This window comes from Lepisosteus oculatus, chromosome 24 (assembly GCF_040954835.1).
Source record: "Lepisosteus oculatus isolate fLepOcu1 chromosome 24, fLepOcu1.hap2, whole genome shotgun sequence".
NCBI classification, from domain to species: domain Eukaryota; kingdom Metazoa; phylum Chordata; class Actinopteri; order Semionotiformes; family Lepisosteidae; genus Lepisosteus; species Lepisosteus oculatus.
The window spans coordinates 14,154,206-14,176,524 of NC_090719.1; the positions used below are offsets into that span (position 1 = coordinate 14,154,206).

Sequence of the window (22,319 nt, forward strand, 5' to 3'; positions counted from 1 at the left end):
TCTCGACAAAGTGGTTTGTGTCAACAGAACTTCAGGAGTTGTTTCTCTTCTTGCGTTTTCCAATATCAATAATATTTCTACGTACATAGTTAAAGGGGAATTCAGCGTTTTACTGAAACTAGAATCTAGTGACTTTTTATTTTTACGTTATAATTTTACTATTACTGACTTACTGCTTCCAGAAAAGGCGGAGAACGATCCAAGCCTTTGAAGGACGTTACAGAGAGGAATATCAGGATCTCAGGAAGTAAAAACTTTTTTTTTTTTGCCCTAAGTGCACTTACTGTTGGGATCAGGTAGCTCCATGAGCTCTGGATTTTCCAGCTACATGGTTGAGAAGTGTCCACAGTGGCTGTTGTCAGGCTCTGTGAACCTGATGAACAGGTACATTTACGCGGCACGTTGGCGAGGTGCAGCTGTTAGTGTTTTGTGCTGGGAGCTTGAGAAGCTGGGTAGGTGTTGGCAGAAGGGTGGGGGCTCACGGTGGGGGGGGTCAGAAAGCCACACGCTGAGCAGGATGAAAAGGCTGCAGGGTCAAAGGCCATGTCTCCTCTTACCATGTCTCTCTGTTGAATAGCCACTTCAGATTGTAAATCTCGAGAGGATTTCATTAAGTCTTTGTGGCTACTGGCTGGGCCATTAAAATCATAAACTTTTATATACGCAGGTCTTCCTGCTCAGGAGAAGACAACATGTCATAGTAAACAAACTGCATTTCCAAGCCCTTTCTGGTTCAGGGCGAATTCATAATTCATTTGATTTTGTGATGGGCCATTTTTGTCACAATTAAGAAGCTCTCCTCTTGTTTTTCCTTTTCTTCCACGAAGAAAGGCACTGGCTTTTTTGTTATTCATGTGTATAAACTTTTATATTCCTGTTGCACTAAAAGTGAAACTTGCATGTACAGTAAAAACGCACCAGCATTTGTGGATTTTTTCATTATTTAACTTTGCTTTATTGTTTAATTTAGTCAATAGTTTTTTAAAGTACACAGAATATTTTGGGTTTTCAGACTGTTTATGCGTCCTTCTTTATTTTATATGATGACAAAATGAAGATTCTTTCCTTTTATTGCGGTTAGGGCTAAAATATGGCTGGGTATATTTTACCTGTAGACCCAGTTAATTTTATTTTTAAAAAGCTGCGCTTATACTTTTTCCATTGCTGTATTTTATATGTTGGAAAAGTCAATTTGTGGTCTTTCAGTTATTGTTAAGTTTTTACCAATATTGAAAGTGTATTGCCCATTTGCCATTATGCGTGCTTGTAGTCCAGCATGTCTTTATTGAAACTGACAAATGTATTTCAAACACATTTATGGCTCTATGCAGCTATCATATCTAGCTCAATATACACTGATTTAACTGGGAGGCATGCCTGGAGAAATTGCACAAACTAACAGTTTTGTGTTTTAATGTTAAGAGCACAACTATTATCATTATTTTTTATTATTAAATATAAAACCCTGATGCATTTGAAAATAGAAATAATCAATATGCCGATAGGAGGAATAAAATACAATTTTGTTTATTTGCCATCATTAACTTAACATTTTTGTTTAAACCGGTCACTATTTTGTATAATGCAGAATAGTGGGTCAGTACTTTATCAGAATGAGGTGCAAAGTACTTAGAAACAATCAAACAATTGATATTCTTGCTTTTAGACCACAGAGACCAAATGTACTTCAGCCGGAATTTCAAATTGTACTGAACATTTGCATATTAATCAAGTGGTGCTACATTGATTCTTTAAAATAATAATTTAAATTTAAAATAATAGCTGCATGAAAAAAAACACTGGCAGTTGATGTCTACTTTGTCTACTAGTGACATCAGCCTTTTAGTGTACATTAAAGGCTTTTCACTTAGAAACATTATAGGAAAGTAACATTCGGTATCATTTATTGTCTTTCATACAGGTAAGAATGTACAATACTTATGTGAATTGGATTAAAAAAACCTAAACCATGTACCTCATTACTTATTAAGAAATTTGTGTTATTGTTAGTGCTTCTTAATGCAGGCAGGAAGTATGTAACTTGATTGAATTTGATAGAATATAAATGTAAGAGGTTATGCTAAAACTGTACTGTAGCACACAACTAAAATAACGTGTTTGTCTAGTTGCCACATTAAAGACAAAGTGCTGCACAACTGGAAAAAGTCTGGAAAAGGGACAGCCGGGATATACTAGGCCTGGGAGGAATGTCATATACTGAAAGATTAGAAGAAATAAATCCTTTTAGCTTAGAACAAAGAAGACTGAGGGGAGATTTGATCAAGGCGTCCACAGTTTTAAAAAAAAAAAACAAAGATCGACAAAGTCATTCCAATCCTTTTCTTCAGAATGAACACAGAGACCAGCACCAGACAGTGTAGATCGAAGTCAAATGCAACTGCATTCCAGACTAGGAGCAGGAGGCACTGTTTTAGACAAAGGATTTATAGAACAGCCTGCCCAGTTACATTGTGAATGCTGAGTCACCGAGAGTGTCAAAGAAAAATCTTAATGGGGTTCTTGGGTCATTAAACTGTTAACAACCAGAAAAGCAGCGTGGGGTGATATTGCTTTTGTATATTTAAGTTTTCTTATCTTCTTATCTGTCACTGTCTCTGATCCATATTGTACGTACCTAAAGCTTAAAATATTGCCATTGCTTCATCTATGAAGAAAGCGTTATAGAATGAAAGCCGTGGTAAAACAAAATGAAATAAACAGGTGTGCACAGTGGTCTGGGTTCCTGGGTTCAACCTGGGCTGTTATTTGCATGATTGCATTTTCTCTCCATGTTCACGTGGGTTTCCTCCAGGTGCTCCAGTTTCCCCCCACTGTCCACAGACATACTTTTTTTTAAATAATGTTTCTTTATTAGGCCTATACAATTTCTTGCATTAGGAATTCGTCTTTTTTTCCCACATACCCTAGCTTTTCTCCATGAGACACACAGACACACAGACAGGGAGAGAAGCTGGGGGTCAGAGCGCTGGGTCAGCCATTGTACGGCGCCCCCAGAGCAGTTGGGGTTAAGGGCCTCGCTCAGGGGCCCAACGGAGTAGGATTCCTCTGCTGGCTCTGCGGGATTTGAACCGGCAACCTCCCAGGTACAGGCGCAGATCCTTAGCCACAGAGCCACCGCATAGCTACAGACATACTGGTAGCTTAACTGGCTCGTGGGAGAGAACTGGCCCAGGCGTGAGTGTGTGCCTGTGTTTGTGTCTGTCTGCCCTGGGATGGGCTGGTGTCGCGTCTGGGGTGTACCCTGCCTTGTGTCCGTTGCTTTCAGGGATAGGCTCCGGCTCCCCAGTGATCCTGACTCGGATGAAATGGTTAGAAAGTGGATGGAAGGATGAAATAATCAAATAATTACATCAATAGATAGACAATACTGTATGTATCACAATAGCTATAAGAATGTCAGTTTAAATAAGCATGTTGAAGGTGAGATGCATTAACAGAGACTCATTATTTCTCATTTAATATGGAATATGTTGTAATCAAGTTATAACGAATGGGTGTACTGTAGTAGTTTCTACATAGTGATCCTTGACAGGACTGTCAAAGTTAGTCAACGTTCCTTAGATGAAAGAAAGACATTAAGGTAATGGGCTAAAAATTCAGAGCAAAAGTTAGACAAAGTTTACAAAAGCCCTGTATATTTCCCATTTTCGAACAATACCTTGTACAATAGCCATCCTAAGGCGACGTGATTTTCACAGTTGTTGACGTAAATAGTAACAAGACTTTCTTATCATTGTTCAGTTTGCAAAAGAATTTGTAACATCCAAAATTTAAATCCAGACACATCCATCCCTGACTTGGTTGTAAGTAAATCTGAGTATCATTAGTATAAAAGGGGAAATGATGTTGAAAACCATGGCTAAATGGAAGAATATTCAGTGTCTGCTAATCTGATGAAGTCCTAGTACAGACCCCTGGGGAACACCAGAGGACATCAAACATATACTGTAGCCGACCTGTAGAAACAAATTGCATTCCTTCAAGGAGAAGAGCAACCCACTGAAGGCACTATCTGAAATTCCAAGTAAATTCTCCAGCCTAGAAAGATATTTTCTGTTGTGGTTAAAAACTTGGAACTGCAGTGTTAGTAGTTATATTGAGTTGCTAAAAGTTTTTACTATTGGGACCTTAACCCTCTGGTCAAAAACGTAAACCAAAGTAATTTACCATTCAAGCTTGAAAACGATGGCTATTGTAAAATTTACTTTAAATATAAATTCGTCTATTAATTCTGGTAAAGTTGTGGACTCCAAATTAAAAGACCCGTTGTCTTTTATGACGCTTGTGTGTTCTTTAGTGGCAAGACAGTTTTATTTTAGATTTTTATATATTTGACAGCCCCATCAAAGTGGAAGAGGATCTCTGCAGAACTGAATTTTTGATTAAGAGAATGAAAAAGTGAATACATAGCAAGGGGCTGTTTCATCATTGGGATGAAGCAATATTTACCTCAGGCTGTATTTTCTCACACAGCCCTTTATAGTTCTCCAGTCATTTTTTTAGTTGGAACTGCCACAAGGATATTTAAGAATTTAATCAATCATAAAGAGATTCTGCTTGCATCACTGGTATTTTTCTTTTGCTAACATATAAGTGCTAGTGTAATAGAACTGATTTCAGTGCTTTCTGTTGTTTATCAAAGTTCTCCATAATAAGATCACTGGAAAGACAATTCCTTTGCGTAGAGTATTTATTCATGGGGAAAAACAAATTGAATCATAAACCTTCACGTCATCCTCAGACTGCTACAAGTGCAGTATTTCACAGTAATCACATTAAACAGTCATTCACAAAGCTAAACGCTCCTGCAAAACTTAGTTGTGGTTACCTTTATAATGTCAGTGCTCTGAAGAGGTTCCTATATGGTGGACATACAGTATTTGTATGCTACATGATCCATACACTTAAATTAGTCTGTGTTTCCTCAGGAATAGTTAATGAAATACAGTATAGGTCTCAGCCTACATCCAACAAGCACCTTTCCTGACTGAAGCACTCCAGATCCCTTTTTGGTATACTTGTGAATCTCCTTCCTTTGTTATAATTTTGAAGATGCACTGCACCTTATTAACTGAAACTGTACCTTACTCGTTTTACAATATAACATAATTAGTGTGTCATTATTTGTTAAGACAATTATTTCATTAATGATCCATTTCCAGGAGATTTGGAGGGATATATTTGCATAATATACAGTCATTTGAGTGCGTACAAAGTATGATGCCAAATTATTAATCGCCTTAAGTTCAGCTTACTGAAGTGTATCAGTATCCAGTACGTTTTTTGTTTGTTACCAGTATTCACACACAATATTCACTAAATCTAACAGTGCAGGGAAATTAAATTCTAAGTCACCTGTAAATGTTAATTAAAAACTGATACAGATATAAATGAACATCATCAAACTGTACATCTGGTTATATAAGTGTTGCCAAGGTTGCTGAGGTGTTCAATCAACTGAACTTAAAAAATGTTAATCTTATTTGTGTATTTGAATCATCTGTGTCACGTATAATATTTTATGTAATTATTGCAATTGTAATATTTATTTTGAAGAATGTGTAGACACAAACAGGAAAAAAACATATATGAATTCTAGGAAATACCTAGAATATGTATTTTTGTATGCAGGCAGCACAGTGGCACAGTGGTTAGCATTGCTAGGACTCTGAGTTCAGCCCCAGACCTGGTGTGCTATACAGTATGTGCAGAGTTCGTATATTCTCCCCATTTATATGTGGGTTTCTTCTGGGTCCTTCGGTTTCCTCCCATAGTCCTTATACATACTGGGTGGGTCGGTTGGCTTCTGGGGAAAATGATCCTGGTGCGAGTATTTCTGTGCTTTTGTCTGTGTCTGCCTTATGATGGACTGGAGTCCAGGGTGTATCCTGCCTTTGTGCCTGTTGCTTGTCAGAATAGCTCCAGCACCCCCTCAGCTCTGAACGGGATGAAACAGTTGGAAGATGGATGGATTTTTGAATGCATATCAACTATTATTTTCAAATATGTGAAGATGGGAAATCAATATTCATCCCAGGTTTTATGTCCTAAATTGTGTTGAAAATGGATTTCAGTAATGTCTGCCTTGCATTGCGCTGTCCTGTAACTTCAGAATCCAACCTGTCAGTTACCAGCTCTCTTCCAAGCGTAAATAGTAATTATGAAAGCATAAGTAATGCCTCGTGTTCATATAACGTTTTCTGTCCCAGAAGAGACCAGAGCTCTTTACAGGTAGGAGGGGAATTGTTTCATCCTTTACAGAGGCACAGAACACAGCCCGGCCATTGTGTGCCAACCTCTCGTTACACAGCAGATAAGGTGGAGAAAGGAGGAGCTGTTGACACGGGGTTGCGGAACAGAATATGAAGATGTGCTGTTACTCTCTCCTGGGCCATTGCTTGTCCACGTTTTTCCCTTCCCTCCGGCCTGCTGGGGAGGAGTCAGTGCCTGAGGGCTGCGCTGTTCCTCAGCATCTCCCTGTGCCTTCCCAAAACTCCCAAACTGCCCTCCCCTGACTCTTGCTTCACATTCAGATCGCGCACTGCCTGCTCTTGTGTTGTGTCTGTTACCCGACGTCCCCTGTGCTTTGAAATCAGCTGTACTGGACTGCGTACACAACTACTTCCTGTTTTCCTCCTTGTTTCATTGGCAACTGCGAGACACCCACGACATACCCGAAAATAAATAGTCTCCCAGCTTTGTTTTTCATAGCTACCCTGAGGACGAATCAAGTATTTTGAATTGAGCTTAAGAAGTTTAGGAATGTTGCCTGCTCCTTGTGATGTTCTTGAGCCACTGTACCATGTGGTCGAACAATTAGGATGAAGGTGTGCGTAAGTTTCATAACTCTCTCTTCTTTCTGTTCCAGAAAGTGAAATGCATGGCTCTGGAAGAAGTGGTGATCCTCAATGTGGACACCAACACACTAGAAACACCGTTTGATGATCTTCAAAGTCTTCCTAATGATGTGGTTAGTAGGAGCCTCTCTTATTTTCCTGCTGTTGTGTACACCGAAACCTGTGTGCTCTCTGCTTACCTTGACCTCTTCACCTGCCTCCCTTTCCTGCATTTTAGAAGCAAAAAATAGGAGCCTTTTTTTTTTAAAGATAATGGGCAAAGTGCTTTACAATTTTGCTACCATTTTGACAATTCTGTCCTGCTGGGCTCTTCCATTCATCTAAAATTGCAGAGCTTGTTTTCTTGTGGGCAGAGTAATTGAGGACAACAGGCTCTTTTCAAAATCCATTATGACTGTTTTCTTGGCCAAATTATTCCATCAATGGTCTTGCTCTTGTTTCTTTAGTGATGCATCAAGGTTTACTTAATTCATATTTAAATAACAGCAATGTGTTATTTGCAAGATAGCTGTTTCTATGTGGCTACAGATATATATGCTGTTTGCTTAGGACTATATTAGTGCCACCTGCTATTGAAGTAGTCTCTTAATTACAAGATCAAAGAGAAAGCGAAGGTGGTAAGTGTTTGGGAGCTGAAGCAACCAGCTATTTGCTTTGATCTAGATTGCGCTGTACTGAAAATATGACTAGGAGAAGAAAAAAAAGAAGTATTTTGTACATTTGTTGTTTTTTTTTTTGTTCTTTCAAACTCTTTTTTTATATATTTTGAAATGAAGAACGGCACATATTCATGGTTTTATTCAAAGGTTTCCGAGAGTAGAAAGAAAAACAGGCACCCTTTGAAGTAGGATGTGGATCTGACTTTCATAATGCCGCGAATGAATGAGAAGGGAAACGCTGATTTGAACGGAATGGATCCTTTGTGCTCTCTGAAAAGGTGGCATTGCTCATGTGATTGTTGTGCGAGGCTCTTAAATGTTATCTATAATAAGATGCTGCTTTGTGAGGTTGGTATATTCCCCCTGTCTGTTTGAAGTATAATTGTTTTCTATGATCAAGTGTCCACATCACTCCCAATTCCCAGTGCTTACAGGTAAAGGAGCTCGACATTTGTAGAACAAGATCTCAAGAGGCCAATCCTGCATTTCTTCCATGCTTTTAAAATACCAGTCTTTCTTAGCTTGAGTCAGAAAGAAAAGAAAGTTATTGTGTGAACAGCAATATACAAAGATGGTTGTATGTTATTTCTGAAGCTTCTGCCATACCTGAGTATTCCTTTGATAGACGGGGTGAATAAAGGTAGTAATTGTGTTGTTCCTGCTCAAGACAACTCAACCATACTGCATGTATCCCCTCCAACTCTGTTTGCTGTGTTTAACAAAATCGCATTTCGTTTCACATGTGTTGTTGCTGTACATAAAAACAACGTTACAGGGTAATGGCTTTAAGTAACCCATAGGGCTGTGGTCAAAATGACGGCTGCCATTACCTGCATAACAGCATAGGTAACTAGAGAACCTTGAGCAAAATAGTCTTGATCGTCAAATATGTGCTCTTGTAGTGTAATGAATGCAAAATATAAACTAGCAGATATTTAACTACAAATGAATGATGTGTAAAGAGACTGCCCAAAATAACGAAGCCAGATTCATGTCCTCCTGCATCCAGTAACAGCAGTGTTGTTTATCGCCGAACTTGCAGACCTGTTTTTTTTTAAATAGTTCAAGGCTTTTGTCACCAGACGTTTTCCTGGCAGCGTGGAACCACCAGCAGGACTTGGGAGTCAAGTTTGCTTTGTCAACAGTCAGATGTTGTATTTATTTTACAGGACTTAATTAAACCAAGAAATCCTGGATTACTGTATAACATCAGAAGCAACTCCACCAATAAATCCCCAAATACTTAGTGCTGAGGAATGTAGTAAAGCTTTAAAAGACTTCCTTCCTTTCATTATTTACTTTTATATTTTATAACAGTAGTAATTCTGGATTTATTAGTTTTAATTTCTTCGTTTTCCCTTTATATGCTGTAGAGGTAAACAGCCCATGAAAGGTATTCTTGTGCCTTTTTGCTGGGCTTAGTTCACAGGAGGTACAATTAAGCCATTAAGCAGTGGGATTTCTAAAAAATAACATTGAGGTAAAAATGCTGGACTCTTGTGAAAGGTTGGTGTGGTTCAGCAGTATGGCACTCCAGAATCTGTTGCTGTGGGAGGTTACAGTACATTGGGTGTATTGTGAATACTCTTTCCTCTCTCCACCTTACAACTAGTGGTATCCTATTAAATCCTAAGAGTTTACAGTGGTTATGAAATCATTCTTAAAAGAAAAAACGGAAAAGACGTGTTTTTTAAAAATGCTGTTGGTGATCATGTGTTGTAAATCTTAATGTACATTTTGTATCATTCTGTTCTGAAAATAAATTGGTAATATGTACCTAAATTTAAAAAACTTAAAACATGTTTAGTGTTTTAAAACTTTTCGAACACTTCTAGCAACAACTCCATTTAAATGCCACCTGATTCACCAGTATGCCAAAGCAAGACAGATACTTTTTTGTCTGTCCAATGTAGCATCTATTAAAAGTGAAATAGTGATGTTGTTATGTACTATTACTGCCTGCTTGCAGTCACACACCATGGGATATCATATATATAAAAAAGAAACATTTTTAATCTAAAATTTTAAAACACTGCTCCTGATATTAATGATTTTTCTTCTTATACAGACTTGTGCTGCTCTTTCAAACCCAGATTCTGATTCAAGTTCCAACGTTATCAACATGCATTACTGGATAACCTTTTTTTCTCAAAGGAATTATTATAAATGATCACTTTTCATTTTTTGTTATTGTGCTAACTTCTTTGCTTAGATTAAACACTAACAGCACACCTAATCATACTGTCTTTTTCAATTTAGACCATTCTTTTTTTTCTGAAATTTTTTTTCATATTTTACTCTTGATCACAACATTTGTTTTTTCCTTGTTTTTCACAGTATGTGGTCTTTACTTTTTGATTGAATGTTGCTGCCTTACTTGTCTTGTATTAAAACTGTCAGAAAAACCGCACAAACTGTCTGTGATTCAGCAGCAGAAAATTCCAGTGAGTCATTTTTAAAATGAACCTGATTCAGTGGGAACTATACAGTCTGAAATGGTGCAAGTTTAAAATGATAAATATGTATATTAATTAACACCCAACAAAATACTTTTAAATATGGAGTTGTGTTTCTGTTTCCTGACAAAAAAAATTCAGACATAATTGGACCTAACGGTAGTGTACAGTATACAATTAAAAGGTCCCAAAGATTATAACAACAATGTCTGATTGTATAATTTGTTAAGCCTCTTTATACAAAATGGCTGAAACACTGAAACATATTCATCTACTGGACTCCTACTTCATCATGAAATTTGACATAGTGCTCCTCTTCATTGTAAAAATTAAGAATCGCTTTTTTAATAAAACTGGCTGTACCCAAGCCTATTTTTACTCACCACTCATCTATTGGGCTGCATCCAGTAGCACAAATGTATCTGCTTATTTGCAGAAACGAATGGCATTTTTAAGTAATATTGCATTTTAATCAGAATACATTGCCATGACCAGAATGGACAAATATATCGAAAGTATCTTTTTATCTCTTTTCAATATATCTTTTAAGTGAATTACAATACAATATGTGAGCAATAAGAAGTCAGAAGAAGATGGAAACCAGCACTTGGTTGAATTATAATTGTCTCCACACTATAAATGTTCACATTATAAGAGAGAACCACAGGACGAGACCTATTTCTGAATGATTTTTAAACTGCAGAGTCTTGAACGTTCGTGAGATATGACAGCAGAGCATCTTGAGTCCAGTTTTGCAGTGGTCTGTATTGTCCAGGACTGCCTGCAATGTGAAGTCAACCTGTAGCCACACACGTCCTGTCATGTAATATTGCTTAATTACCGTTGCAGAATCCTTAGCTTCTACAGAAATCCGTTGTCATGTTTGAATTAAAAACAGAAAGAGAGTGCTACGTTTTGTTGTCGCTATAAATGATTTTTAAGACGATAGCAAGCGATAGCTTTGTATTTCATATAATTATTCAAAATGTCAAGATCGTTTTGTTAGCTGATAGAAGCCTTTGCTCTTTGCATCCCTCCTTTAGCAAGCGAGACATTTATTCTTTATTGATTACAAGCCGTTTAAAAAACCCAGGTTTTAGAAGGGAACAGGGCGACTTTCTGTGCTCTTTAACAAAAAGAGAAATGTCAAGAAACCTTCTTTTTGTTCATCCGTGGCTCAGCATCAAGTAGGGCAAGCATGAATACAAGAAGGAAAAGAAGGAAAATGCGGTTTTTCTGTTCCTGCTCGTGCGTGGTTATTATAATGGTTAAAGATTGGTTTTGCAGAGCTCATTCATGTAGAATAATATTTTTGTTTACTTTTGTTTGATTTGATCGCAGATAAGGAAAACTGATGTGATTTTACTTATGTATGAGGGAAGGAGGGCCGCACGGAGCTTATACACTAGTAACAAGGCCTTTTTTCATCTGTCAGGTTGTCTTTGAGCAGGGCAGCTATGTTTCCTCCTCCAGAAGGAGGGATCCGAGCTGACCGGGCAGTGGAGACAGCTGTGGTGGGATGGACGAGGACTGTTGAGGCTCATTGTTTGATAACGCGGCTTGCCCGCGTCTCATTCCTCTGGGGCTTATTAGATGTGAATGGGAGAGGGTTGTTTTTCAAATACAGTTCGGCGTTTTAAAATAAAGCAATCCTTTAATGACATATTTCAAAGGTAATGTTTCTATGCCTTTGCCGTGCAGTGAACTGTGAACAGTGGTTTAAACTGTGTAATTTGCTCTTTCTGCGTCCTGAGGTTGGGTTCTGTGAGGTTGGAATTGTGAATTTATTTTTTTTTCTTTTAAAAATGGATTTGTAAAGTGTATTCATTAATTATTTTGATACCCACTGACTACTTTTCTGATACACGAGTGCTGCTTTGGCCAGCCCCAGGTTGGCCTGGCTGAGGTGTGCTTTGTAAAAAATCTCCCCTAAGCATTCAAATGTACAGTACGTGATCCTCAAAGTGGCAAATTATCTAAATTATTCCAAACACCTGGAGTATGTCTTTCAAAAAAACCTGCCCTAATCAGGTTATGCAGATTGAATTTTGCATAACAATTATACAAGTAGATTGTGTTAGTTTAGCCAATTTGCAGTAAACTCTAGATAATTGTTATAACAAATTGAAGGGACACATTTTCTCCTCATTAATGCAAGACACCCAATATAGACATAAAATTTCATATATTATATACTGTACATGTACTGTTTAAAATGTTAGCCATTGATAACAGTGTTGCAAATTAATCTGCTTAAAGAGATAATTAATCAAAGAAGCACAGAAATAGTCCATTGGAAGCTGAATTCTATCAGAAACTGAATCAGTCTATAAATACAGTACTCTTTAAGGTATATAGAATATTTTCCAGGACGCCCAGTTTCTTCCTATAGTCCAAATCTATTGGATCGGATAAAGATCAGACAAAGATTAAGACTATTACAAAAATTGTGTTCCTCTTATGTGTGTGAATGAGTGCGTATCAGCCTTGTGATGGCCTCGCATTTCATTTATAATAAGTAATAATAAACTTTATTTTATATAGCGCCTTTAAAGGTGGCTTCTCAAAGCACTTTACAGAATGACAGCAACAATAAATAAAAAGAATGCACAACATAAATAGAAACAATAGTTGTTTCATGTGTCATTCTGCACATCTCAAGAGTATCATAGTGGCCCAAGGTACTGTATAAGAATCATAGCCCAAGAATTTCTTAAATCCTCTGAACCTACCATGTACATTTCCTCTAAGAGACTCTAACACTCCTTCATCTCTCCACTTCTCTCTTTCTGATATTCCTGGAGAGTAGAGAAAATGTAATTTTACTGAAACCATAGAAATTGATGAGCTTGTATTGCAAAGGAGGAAAAATCATTTTCAAATACACTGTGATCAGGGGATGAGTGAAAGCAGTGCTAAAAGCTAATGGAGTATTAGAACAGCTCTTGAAGTCAAAGGTACAGTACTGTGGCCCAGTGCTGTTAAAAAGGTAGTACAGTGTTACTGACTCTTAACGCCCTTTGAGACTGCTTCATTACCGGCAGTCTTTTTTTTCCAGCAACAGGATGTAGGCTCTTTTTGTTTAACAATTTCTAGTTTGTTCTCACTTTTGAGAGGATTATTCTTCTTCTTATGATCTGTTTTGCTGTAAGAAGTAGCTCATTTCATCTTCATACTCTGCATGCTTACCAGAAAATGAACTATAAACAATACATGGACTGGCTCTTGCATAAATTAATGGAATGTCAGTGTAGTCACTGTTACTACACCCTAATTGTATTCATATTTCATTCGAACACTTTGTAGTGCTGCTGTGTGGCCGTCTAATCTGGTCTATTACCTTAGATCTTGGTGGCACTCTATGACTGCCCAGATGCTCGTCCGTCAGACACATCTGGAACGTAGGCTTGATGAAATTAATTTTGGAGAAAGCATAAAGCAGATTTGCTTGAGTGTTTTGAAAAGAGAAGCTAATTTCATGCCTTCTGTGCTCATTTTTGTTCTTTTCTGCATTCGCAGCAGATTGAATTTTATTTGGATGTTGTTTTCAGGAATGACGATTTATATCTGCAGGGTCACAGAACTGAGGTTAACCAGTACACCCGTATGTTCAGAAAAGTTAGAAATATCCATCCCCATGAATGCCACACCAGGCTCTAGCTGTACAAAGTGAATGTATCCTAAAACTCCTGACAAAGCCCAGCCAAGAGACCGCTGTACGTCTGAGTGTGAGGGTTGCAGTTAATTCTCTATTTTGAGCACAGCATTTTGTTTTTCAGCATTTGTTGCAGAAAGATGTTCATTTCAGACTTGAAAGCTTGAATGCAGATTTCCTCTTTTCCCTTGAAATTTACAATTCGGGGAATTGTATTTCTCGGTTACATCTGACATCTGTTAGAAACACCAAATCAAAACACCTTGCAGTGTCTTTCAACTAGGTGATATCCTTGTTTATGATTCCATGAAAGCTTTGATTTTAGAGAAAAGGATTTCTCTGCTGAGCCATTGAATATCAGTGCACAACTAAAGATCTCCATACGTGATGATGACATCAAGATAGCTTGAGGATGAATCAAGTTAACAATTCTAATGACAGGTGTCATTACGTGATCAAAACTCTTTGGCAAACATTTCCTGCTGATGGCTAAGAAAATAGCAGTTCACGACATGAGGGAAGTCTTTGGGGTCAGCTTTGCAATTAACAATGAAACCTGCATGCTGCCTAGTCACAATTAGTTAAATCTATTTGGCACATTCTTCTTGATTGAATTGTTCTGTGCTGAATTGTAGATACCAAACCTGTGGTTGTTGATTTCAGAGTCAACAAAGTCAAAAACTCCTCTTTGACAGCGAAGACCGCATACAATGCCAAATGAGCAATTTCACTTCAGTCCACTGATTCAGCACACTGAATTGAGGACGATTGGTAAATACCCATACCATGCTCTATTTTCTCATTAACTATGGGCCAATACCATAAAAACTCTTCTTTGTATGATGTTTGCTCCCAGCTGCAAAGCTGAAATAGCAGGACTCTTTTTTAATTCTTGAATAAGAATTTGGCCATCACATTCATTGCACAACAAAAAATGTTTTGGTGACCACATGGCTTTTGTAGATCTGTTTAGTAAAAGAGGATCGTTAACTTTGTAGTGCAGCTTTCAGCCCGTTTGCCTTTTCAGACTGCAGGCGGCTCCCAGAAGCTCTTTCAGACAGCAGCACTCATACTGCAAATTAAACACATACAATTGTTTTTGATGCGTTTGATGCTTATGAACAACAAATGATTTTCCCCACGCCTGATGGAAATAGGTCTTTTGCCATTTCCTAGTTTCTAAAGGATAACTTTGGACAATGCTTGCTCTTACTAGTAATGACCAAGTGTTCTAACAATTTAGAAATGTATAGTATGTATTTCAACAACATTTACTACAATGGTGTGCTACGCTGGGCACCCCATTGACTCAACCAGTACAAACTGAGGTCTGTTGTTCAGGTATCACCATATCAATCCTGGCCAGTTTAACTAGATTGGTTTTGCCAGTCAGTGCAAAATTGGTCAAGACTCAGATTGGCCTAAAGCTGTTTGTGTCATTCATTACTTCCAACGGCAACAGCAACGATTGGAACTATCTTGCAAGTGAAGGTGTTATGATCAACCAAGTTGAATTGGCAAGCCAAGCTCCAAGTGCAGGTGCCCAGAGGGACTCAGGAAGTGGCGTTTGCCTGAGATCCTCCAGCAGACTCAACCTGCTGTGGAGGAGAGTACGTGCAGCTTGAGGGAAGAGCAAGGAAAAAAGAAATGTCCTGCCTAGTCAGTGCCCTTGCAGCGATTAAACCAAGAAGCAAGCGCTTCAGTTAAAGGTAGTAATACTTAGCGTTGGCTCAGTGTCGTAGCACTGGACAGACTGGGATTTAACCTTAAATAAGGAGCTCGATTGGATTGGGGTACGTCAGATTGGTCAGATCGATTAGTGGAGGCTGGGAGATGCATCCTAGACTGAGTCGCTCTTAGCCCAGGTGTAACAAAATTTCTCTGGTGAACGCTAACCGTCCTGTAAGGCCTTATGTAGTTTTCTTGGTGTGAAATTGCCACAGGTGCTCACAATTGACAATTAGAGGGGTCCACAATCAAAATAAATTGGCAATTTCAAAATTATAACAAAACATGTATGTAGCATGTCAGCCTGTTCTGTCTTGTGTTGGGCAGTTTATGTCAGGAATGAGAACAGAGACAATAAAAAAAGTTTGAAGCAGACCTGGATAAGCCTTGGAGAGCCAAGAAAATAACAAAATACAAAGTAATGGATTTCTAGGTCTGCAGTTTGAAGCACCTGCTGATTTCCTGCTGACACTTGTAAGTAAGGTTAATTAGATGTTTTAAGAAAATTGAAGCTTCTCAATACGACTTAATTTTATTATTGTCTTCATACAAGTCTCTAACTTAAATTTGTGCTTGGTTGCTCTCCTGTACCCATCGGAAGATATGTATTTATCTGATTTTCTGTTGTGGAATTGGTTTGTGGATTTTTTGCTTGACTTTGTAAGCTCCACTGAAACCCCTAAAAGGCTTTTGTGTTCAGAGATGTTCAATTCTCCAGTGTACAATAGATTTGTAAGTCTTGGGATTACTCTGGTAAATGGTCTATGCGCTGTTTCCAAATCACAAACGCTGTTATGTAATGCTGGACTCTGGACCTAGATTGCATTCTGCCAAAGTGTATTTACATGCTTAGTCAGGGTTTATGCACCCTCTTAACTGCTAAGCACATACTTTGCTCACATTGGATTACTGCCAGATGTGAAACAGTAGCGGTTTCAGAGAGTCTTCACAGCGACATTGTAAACTGGCTGGTGCCTGACAGCTGTGTTGCGTTTGGATTTGTGCTATTGTTGTCGTTTTTTCTTCCTGGGTGGGATCCAGATGTCATACCTGTCCCACACATGAGATGCCTTCTGACTTATTGTCTTTATTAAAAGCACAATTTAACAAACAACAAAGTCTGCATTCTCAAATCAGTTAGCTTTGTTGACAAGGGACAAAACTGAGTTTGAAACGAACTATTCCTAGACATACAAACATTAAAGACGGGTCAACTAAATCTTCCTGCATCATCTCTCTGATGTCATGTGCGGTAGGAAAGTTTTCACTCAATATGTCATTGATAATTCTCATGTATCTTGAACAGTTCCAATACCAAACTACCACAGGGTTAGGGGACTTGTACCAGAAGTAGAGACAACTCTGGTAGGTTAGTTGGCTTCTGGAAAAACTGGCCCTGGTGTGCGTGAGTGTGGTCATCTGTGTGTGCTCTGTGATGGACTGGCGTCCCGTCCAGGGTGTACCCTGCCCTGCCCCTTTTGCTTGAGTAGACTCTGGCTTCCCCTCAATTAGAAAAGCAGTGGGAACCATGGATATTACTCATTAAGAAAGACAAGAAAACATTTTATGTTTAACACTGTAATCCTTCACAAGTCTTTAATTCTAGGTCATGCGAATTCCGCCTTCCATTTTTCACAAAATAACTTGTTTTAAAACATCCTTGCAGGAGAATGTAGAGTCCAATAAGAACCAACCTTAATGTCACACAGAAAAACTACAAAGATCAAGTCTTCTCAACTTTGCAATATATTACCCTGGTTTATAATTCTGTGAAGTGGGCCTGTTTATTTGGGTCTTAGTTTGCATGGGTTGCATCAGGTGAATCTTTATGTGAGAAGCTTGTGGCAATGGTCTAAAATGATATGCAATAAGAGCCTCTTTTGTGAAGAGGTAGTACTGCTGTATCTATGCAAGCTGAGTCAGGCTGTGGTGAATAGAATTCAGTTCATCAGAATTCTCTCATTTTCCTGTTTGTTTTCTCAGGTTTCTGCCCTGAAGAACAGGCTCAAGAAAGTATCCACAACCACAGGGGATGGCGTGGCGCGTGCATTTCTGAAAGCACAGGCAGCACTCTTTGGGAGCTACAGAAACGCTCTGAAAATTGAACTGGTGAGCAAATGCATGTTTCAGCCATTGCTCTCCTCAGATAGGTAGGTGTTTCAGCATGCGCAGGCTCCAAATGAAATGAAGGATTTATTCCATGCTGAAAAGAAACACAACTTTTTGGCTGTGAAGGTCACCTGAAAAGGGCTCCACAACCGAAACATTGTGTTTCTTTTCATTTTAGCATGGAATAAACCTTTACTTGTTCCATTGCTCTCCTCGTGGTTTTTATTAAGTTACAAATTGTGATGGACAACCCTTATTTAGTATTTAATCAGTCTGGAAAATTGTTGCTAGGGTAAATTGTTGTTAATTCCTGTATAAATCTGTATGCTGTGTGGTTTTCCAAAAGCTGCGAGTGATGCTTTTGAATGTCTCAGAGTCAGACATTGTAATTAAAAGAGTGTTTTATCCTTTTTGGATTCCATTCATGGTACTTCACATGTTCTGAGATAGATCTGACTTTTTTCGCTCCCTTTTAAGCAGTGTGGAAATCGTAATGCTTATTTTTTCCATTTTTGTTTTTTTATGTATAAGCTAAAGAAAGATTTGATTGACAATCAAAGAATGATGGTAGGTAAAGTTGTTTTACGTCTTGGAACTATTTGCATGCATGCTATTGGCAAACTAATCTACCCGATCCTTAAGTTGTGTTCAGAATGGTACACTGTAATTGGCTGTCATACCAGGACTATGGAAGTTTAGGTGGTGATATTATTGTAGTTATTGTATATTCACTGAATTTGTGAATGTTATGATTTCTGGAATATAAATGCCACATGACAAGCCTGCAGAAATCAAAAGTCCTGTAAAAGCAATTCCAAGTTGCACTTTGTAGCCCCAGTCCACATTTTGCGAGGGACTGTATATAAAATTCTTAGAAGAATATGTAAAACTGGTACTGTTAACAACAGATGAATCGCGTATCATTGCGTAAGGGTGAGAAAGTGCTTAATTGTTCCCTGAGTAATATTCTTTTACATCACTTGCACAGCTGGGCTTGTGCTACCCTGTCTATTCTACCACAAAACTGTGTGAAGCCATCACCACCCAATATGTTGGTTTACATGCTTCACTACTTGTTTCTGAAAACCACATATGATCACCTTCAGTTCTACCAAAGGTGCTTTTGTGGTTCAGTGTAGATTTTGCTCTTCTCAGTATACTTTTGACACAAAGGTGTCATCACCCTACTGAGATCACCTGCATCACCTTAATGTTCGTGTTGTCAAATGATCTGTGTGTTGTGTACCTCACGGTCAGCTTGCGGAAACCTACCTTGCTCTGCTCAAGACTAAACTGTGTGGCCAATAATCCCCAATGCATTTTATTCCACCCAGATCTGGAGGATCTATGCCGGTTTCACATTGTCCTGTGAGAGTTCCCAATGACATACAGTGTAGAGTACATGCTGTATGTAGGCCCACCTGGAGCTTTCTTCAGGAAAGGAATACAAACTGTGTGCGTATTTTACATAAATATCCTGCCACTTTTTGTCATTTACTCCCATTTATCTCTCAGGGTGATTTCCATACATAGTTTGAGTTTTTGGAAACTGCAATGACATCCTCTAAACTTAAAAGCCGTCTTGCTTTCAGGAGTTTCAGCTGCTAGAATCTCAATGTGTGCTTCTGATGTTCGCTCTGGCTAATGGGAACTGTGCATGAAACCCCAAAAGTATCTTTCTGGGGGGAGGGAATTTGTCAATCAGAAGGGCAAGAAACTCAACCCACTGATTTAAAAAAAAAAACAGGTGCTGCATGACAGGTATAAAATAGTATCATCTTAAATATTGCAACATTGCACATTATCCTTGTCCCACCGCTAGAATATATTGTTTTTTGCCTCATTTTGCACTTAACCGGATCATACCTTATATGTTGTGACATCAAAATAATCATAAAAAATACAATTGTTTTGGAAAAAGAAGTCATGCTTTTTAGGTACATTCAAAAAGATGTCATGTATTTCTTTAAAATTTGAAAATGGCCTTTGTGAGCACTAAGGTGGTTCTTGACTTGCCTCAGCACAGGCTCTGGGATATGTACTAATTTCATTATTCACTGTCCTGATCATAATGATTTGATCACACTCCAGACAGAAAGAGGACACATGGCACACACATTGATGTGGAGAGAAGGTACAAAGCATAGCATAAACCCTATAAACTGAGCCATTTGGGAGTCTAGTCTGTAGCCTGTGATTGGATGGTGCAGGATGTTCCTTTGAGCTGTGCACAGTGAAAAATGTGCCCTGTTAGGTTTTCTATAGAAAAGTTAGTTCAACAAATATGCAGTTCAGAGCACAATATTTTCATGGATTGTGTGCTAGTACTGTACATTGAAATGTATTACACATACAGTACCTAGTAAATTAGTCTATGCATCCTTTTTTATACCTTGTTGATAGCAGCTGTATTAGTTATAGACTTTAATCACATAAATTTATAGTCACTGTTTCATGTCTGAGTGTATTGCTTTTTTATTCTCTTAACTGTGTTGGGCTGTGCATTGTGCAGTATGTCCTTCAAAGTCCAAATGTCAAGTTTTGTGAGATTTTCAGACACCCTTATCACTTTCAGTTTTAATTTATACTGGCACAGGACTTCATACTTGAGCACTTATCCACTCTTTTCCATTTTCATTGGGACTTTTAAGCTCTTGAAAATTTTGAATACTTTCTAATTTATTAATCGCCGTCCTAATGAAATTCATAAGCACAGTGCCATTGTCGGGTCCTAACATTTGCTCAGGTGGCATAATCTGCAGGATTTTGTTCTTGAATTTGAATGTGGATGACTGACTAACAAATGTTTTGTGCCTTGGACTCAACTAAGTTGAACTCAAGCTTTGCCAAACACCTTGCATTTCACACATACACAGAAAAGTACAAAATGTAAAAGATGTAAAATAATGTAGAGATGTAAAATAAAACAGTACCAAATCGGATTTTTTAAATATTCAAATATTCTTACCATATGCTGTCAGAATGTGATCCTTCCTGTGTATGGCCCAATGGGTCTATTTTAAAGTCTTATTTCAATGTATTTACATATTTTAAAAGGGGTAATATGAATAAAACAAATAAAGGTGTCAATCAAAACTTGAGATATACGGGAGCTATATGCTTCACAAAAAGAAATTGGCAGAATCTGTATAATAGCATTATAGATGTTAATCTCTGTGATCCTGACACTAAGGTTAGAGGAAGAAAGCCTCCACACTGTGCTTTGTATAATACCAGTAAGTTATAGCACTGGACATGTGCATTCACAATGCTACAGCTGTTAGAGGGACTGCATATGGGAAACTACATACACATTAGCAATCTGTCGCTGTATGACAGCAAACTAATTTGTTATACTATATAAAATCAGTTCAAAACGTATTGCCTTAAGTCTTTAATATATCTTCTTTGTAATAACTGAAATCATAACCTTAAAAGAACACTTAAGCCATTTCCTTTTAGAATTAAATAATGGGGTTGTTGTTTTTTTTCTATGCATGCCCTGTTAAGAGTTTTGTGTAAGAGACCAGTATTAAAAATGTTTAAAAAAAAAAAGGTTGGGAACTTTAACCTGAAGTCATTCGTGGCTGATATTGGAAATAATCCATTTGCTAAAATTGTATTTACTTTGGAATTTTCTCAAGCCCTAAGGGCCCGTTGTGGAGAGCAAATAATCCCAAATAAATAAGAGCCATTGTTTTCTGCTGTTTTCCCACTTCAGCCCATTAATTGAGCTTTCTTAGAAGCTTCATGTAGTCCTGAAGCCTGGCTGCTGACATTGTATAAGAGTGAGGGCAAGCATGCCATGTCTTCAGGACTAATCTTCCCAAATAACACTGTAGATGAAAACGGAAATCAGTGCGTGTTTTGTGATTTTTCACAAATTCTATGTGACTTTTAAACGCCTTTTAGCGATCAAAAATGGACATAAAGTTTAAAGTTATTCCTTCACTCAAAATGTCAGTGATACAGGTTAGAATTAGCTGTGTTATGATGCCACTGGAGATTTTGCATGCAGTACATAAGGTAAAGCCCCCTTCTGTGTTCACTTTTGTTTTCTGAAACAAAATGTATTATCCTGTATAGAAACCTGTGGGGAGGCATCTGTTTTTTGCTTGTGTTGCAACTATTCATTCTGCTTTTCAGTATGTGTATTTTGTGTAATTATTAAAATCATGTTACCGTGTAAGCCAGAAAAACAACATGAGTAGTTTTGTGCTTGAAATGTAGTCATGCCATACACACTATAATAATGTAAAGAGATAATAATAATGTAAGGTTAAGACTTTTATGTTAATATTTATTTTTATTTAGTAAATACATTAAATTTAAAATTTTGAGGTATGCCATCGTTCATTAATAAAACATACATTATCGTTAGCTAAAGCACTGTTTACTACAGTTTGTAAATATAATTTCCATCCTGTAGTTTAAATCATAAAATTAACCAGATTCTCCAAACGATACTTTCATGCTTTTCCCTTTTAGTATCCACTGAAACAGGATTTGTTATTCCATAGAATATGATAATTAAATACAGTACGTTGTTAAATACATTCTGAAGTTAATTTGTGCAAAAATGATCTGCCCTTTTTATCCATCCAGTTTAGGCCTACCCTAAAATGGACAAATAGGCGAAATAAATATTATGTGTTGTATCTGTGGCTTTATACGGCATGTGCAAGCATGTGGAAATGCTATGTCCTTTCTCTCCACAACTGCTTGTTGAGTCTCATGTTTATTGCATTCCTGCTGACCCTCTAATAATCTCTTTAGTGATCTGTCAGGATCAGGTCAGATTTAAGAGCTACTGAAATATATAATATTTCACTTC

At 37.8% G+C, this 22,319-nt stretch overlaps 1 protein-coding gene across 5 annotated transcripts in view; it reads left to right on the top strand.

Moving 5' to 3' along the window:
* Window positions 1-22,319, top strand: part of dennd1a (DENN/MADD domain containing 1A) — a 266,177-nt gene that overhangs the window by 150,763 nt on the left and 93,095 nt on the right. For 3 of the 5 annotated variants that reach the window (XM_069183540.1, XM_069183542.1, XM_015367077.2), the window contains exons 12-13: window positions 6,890-6,991; window positions 17,360-17,485. In XM_069183540.1, the coding sequence (XP_069039641.1) occupies window positions 6,890-6,991; window positions 17,360-17,485 (228 nt within the window). Of the gene's footprint in view, window positions 1-6,889; window positions 6,992-17,359; window positions 17,486-18,016; window positions 18,053-22,319 lie in introns of all 5 variants that reach the window. The other 2 variants (XM_069183539.1, XM_069183541.1) reach the window with 1 other exon arrangement.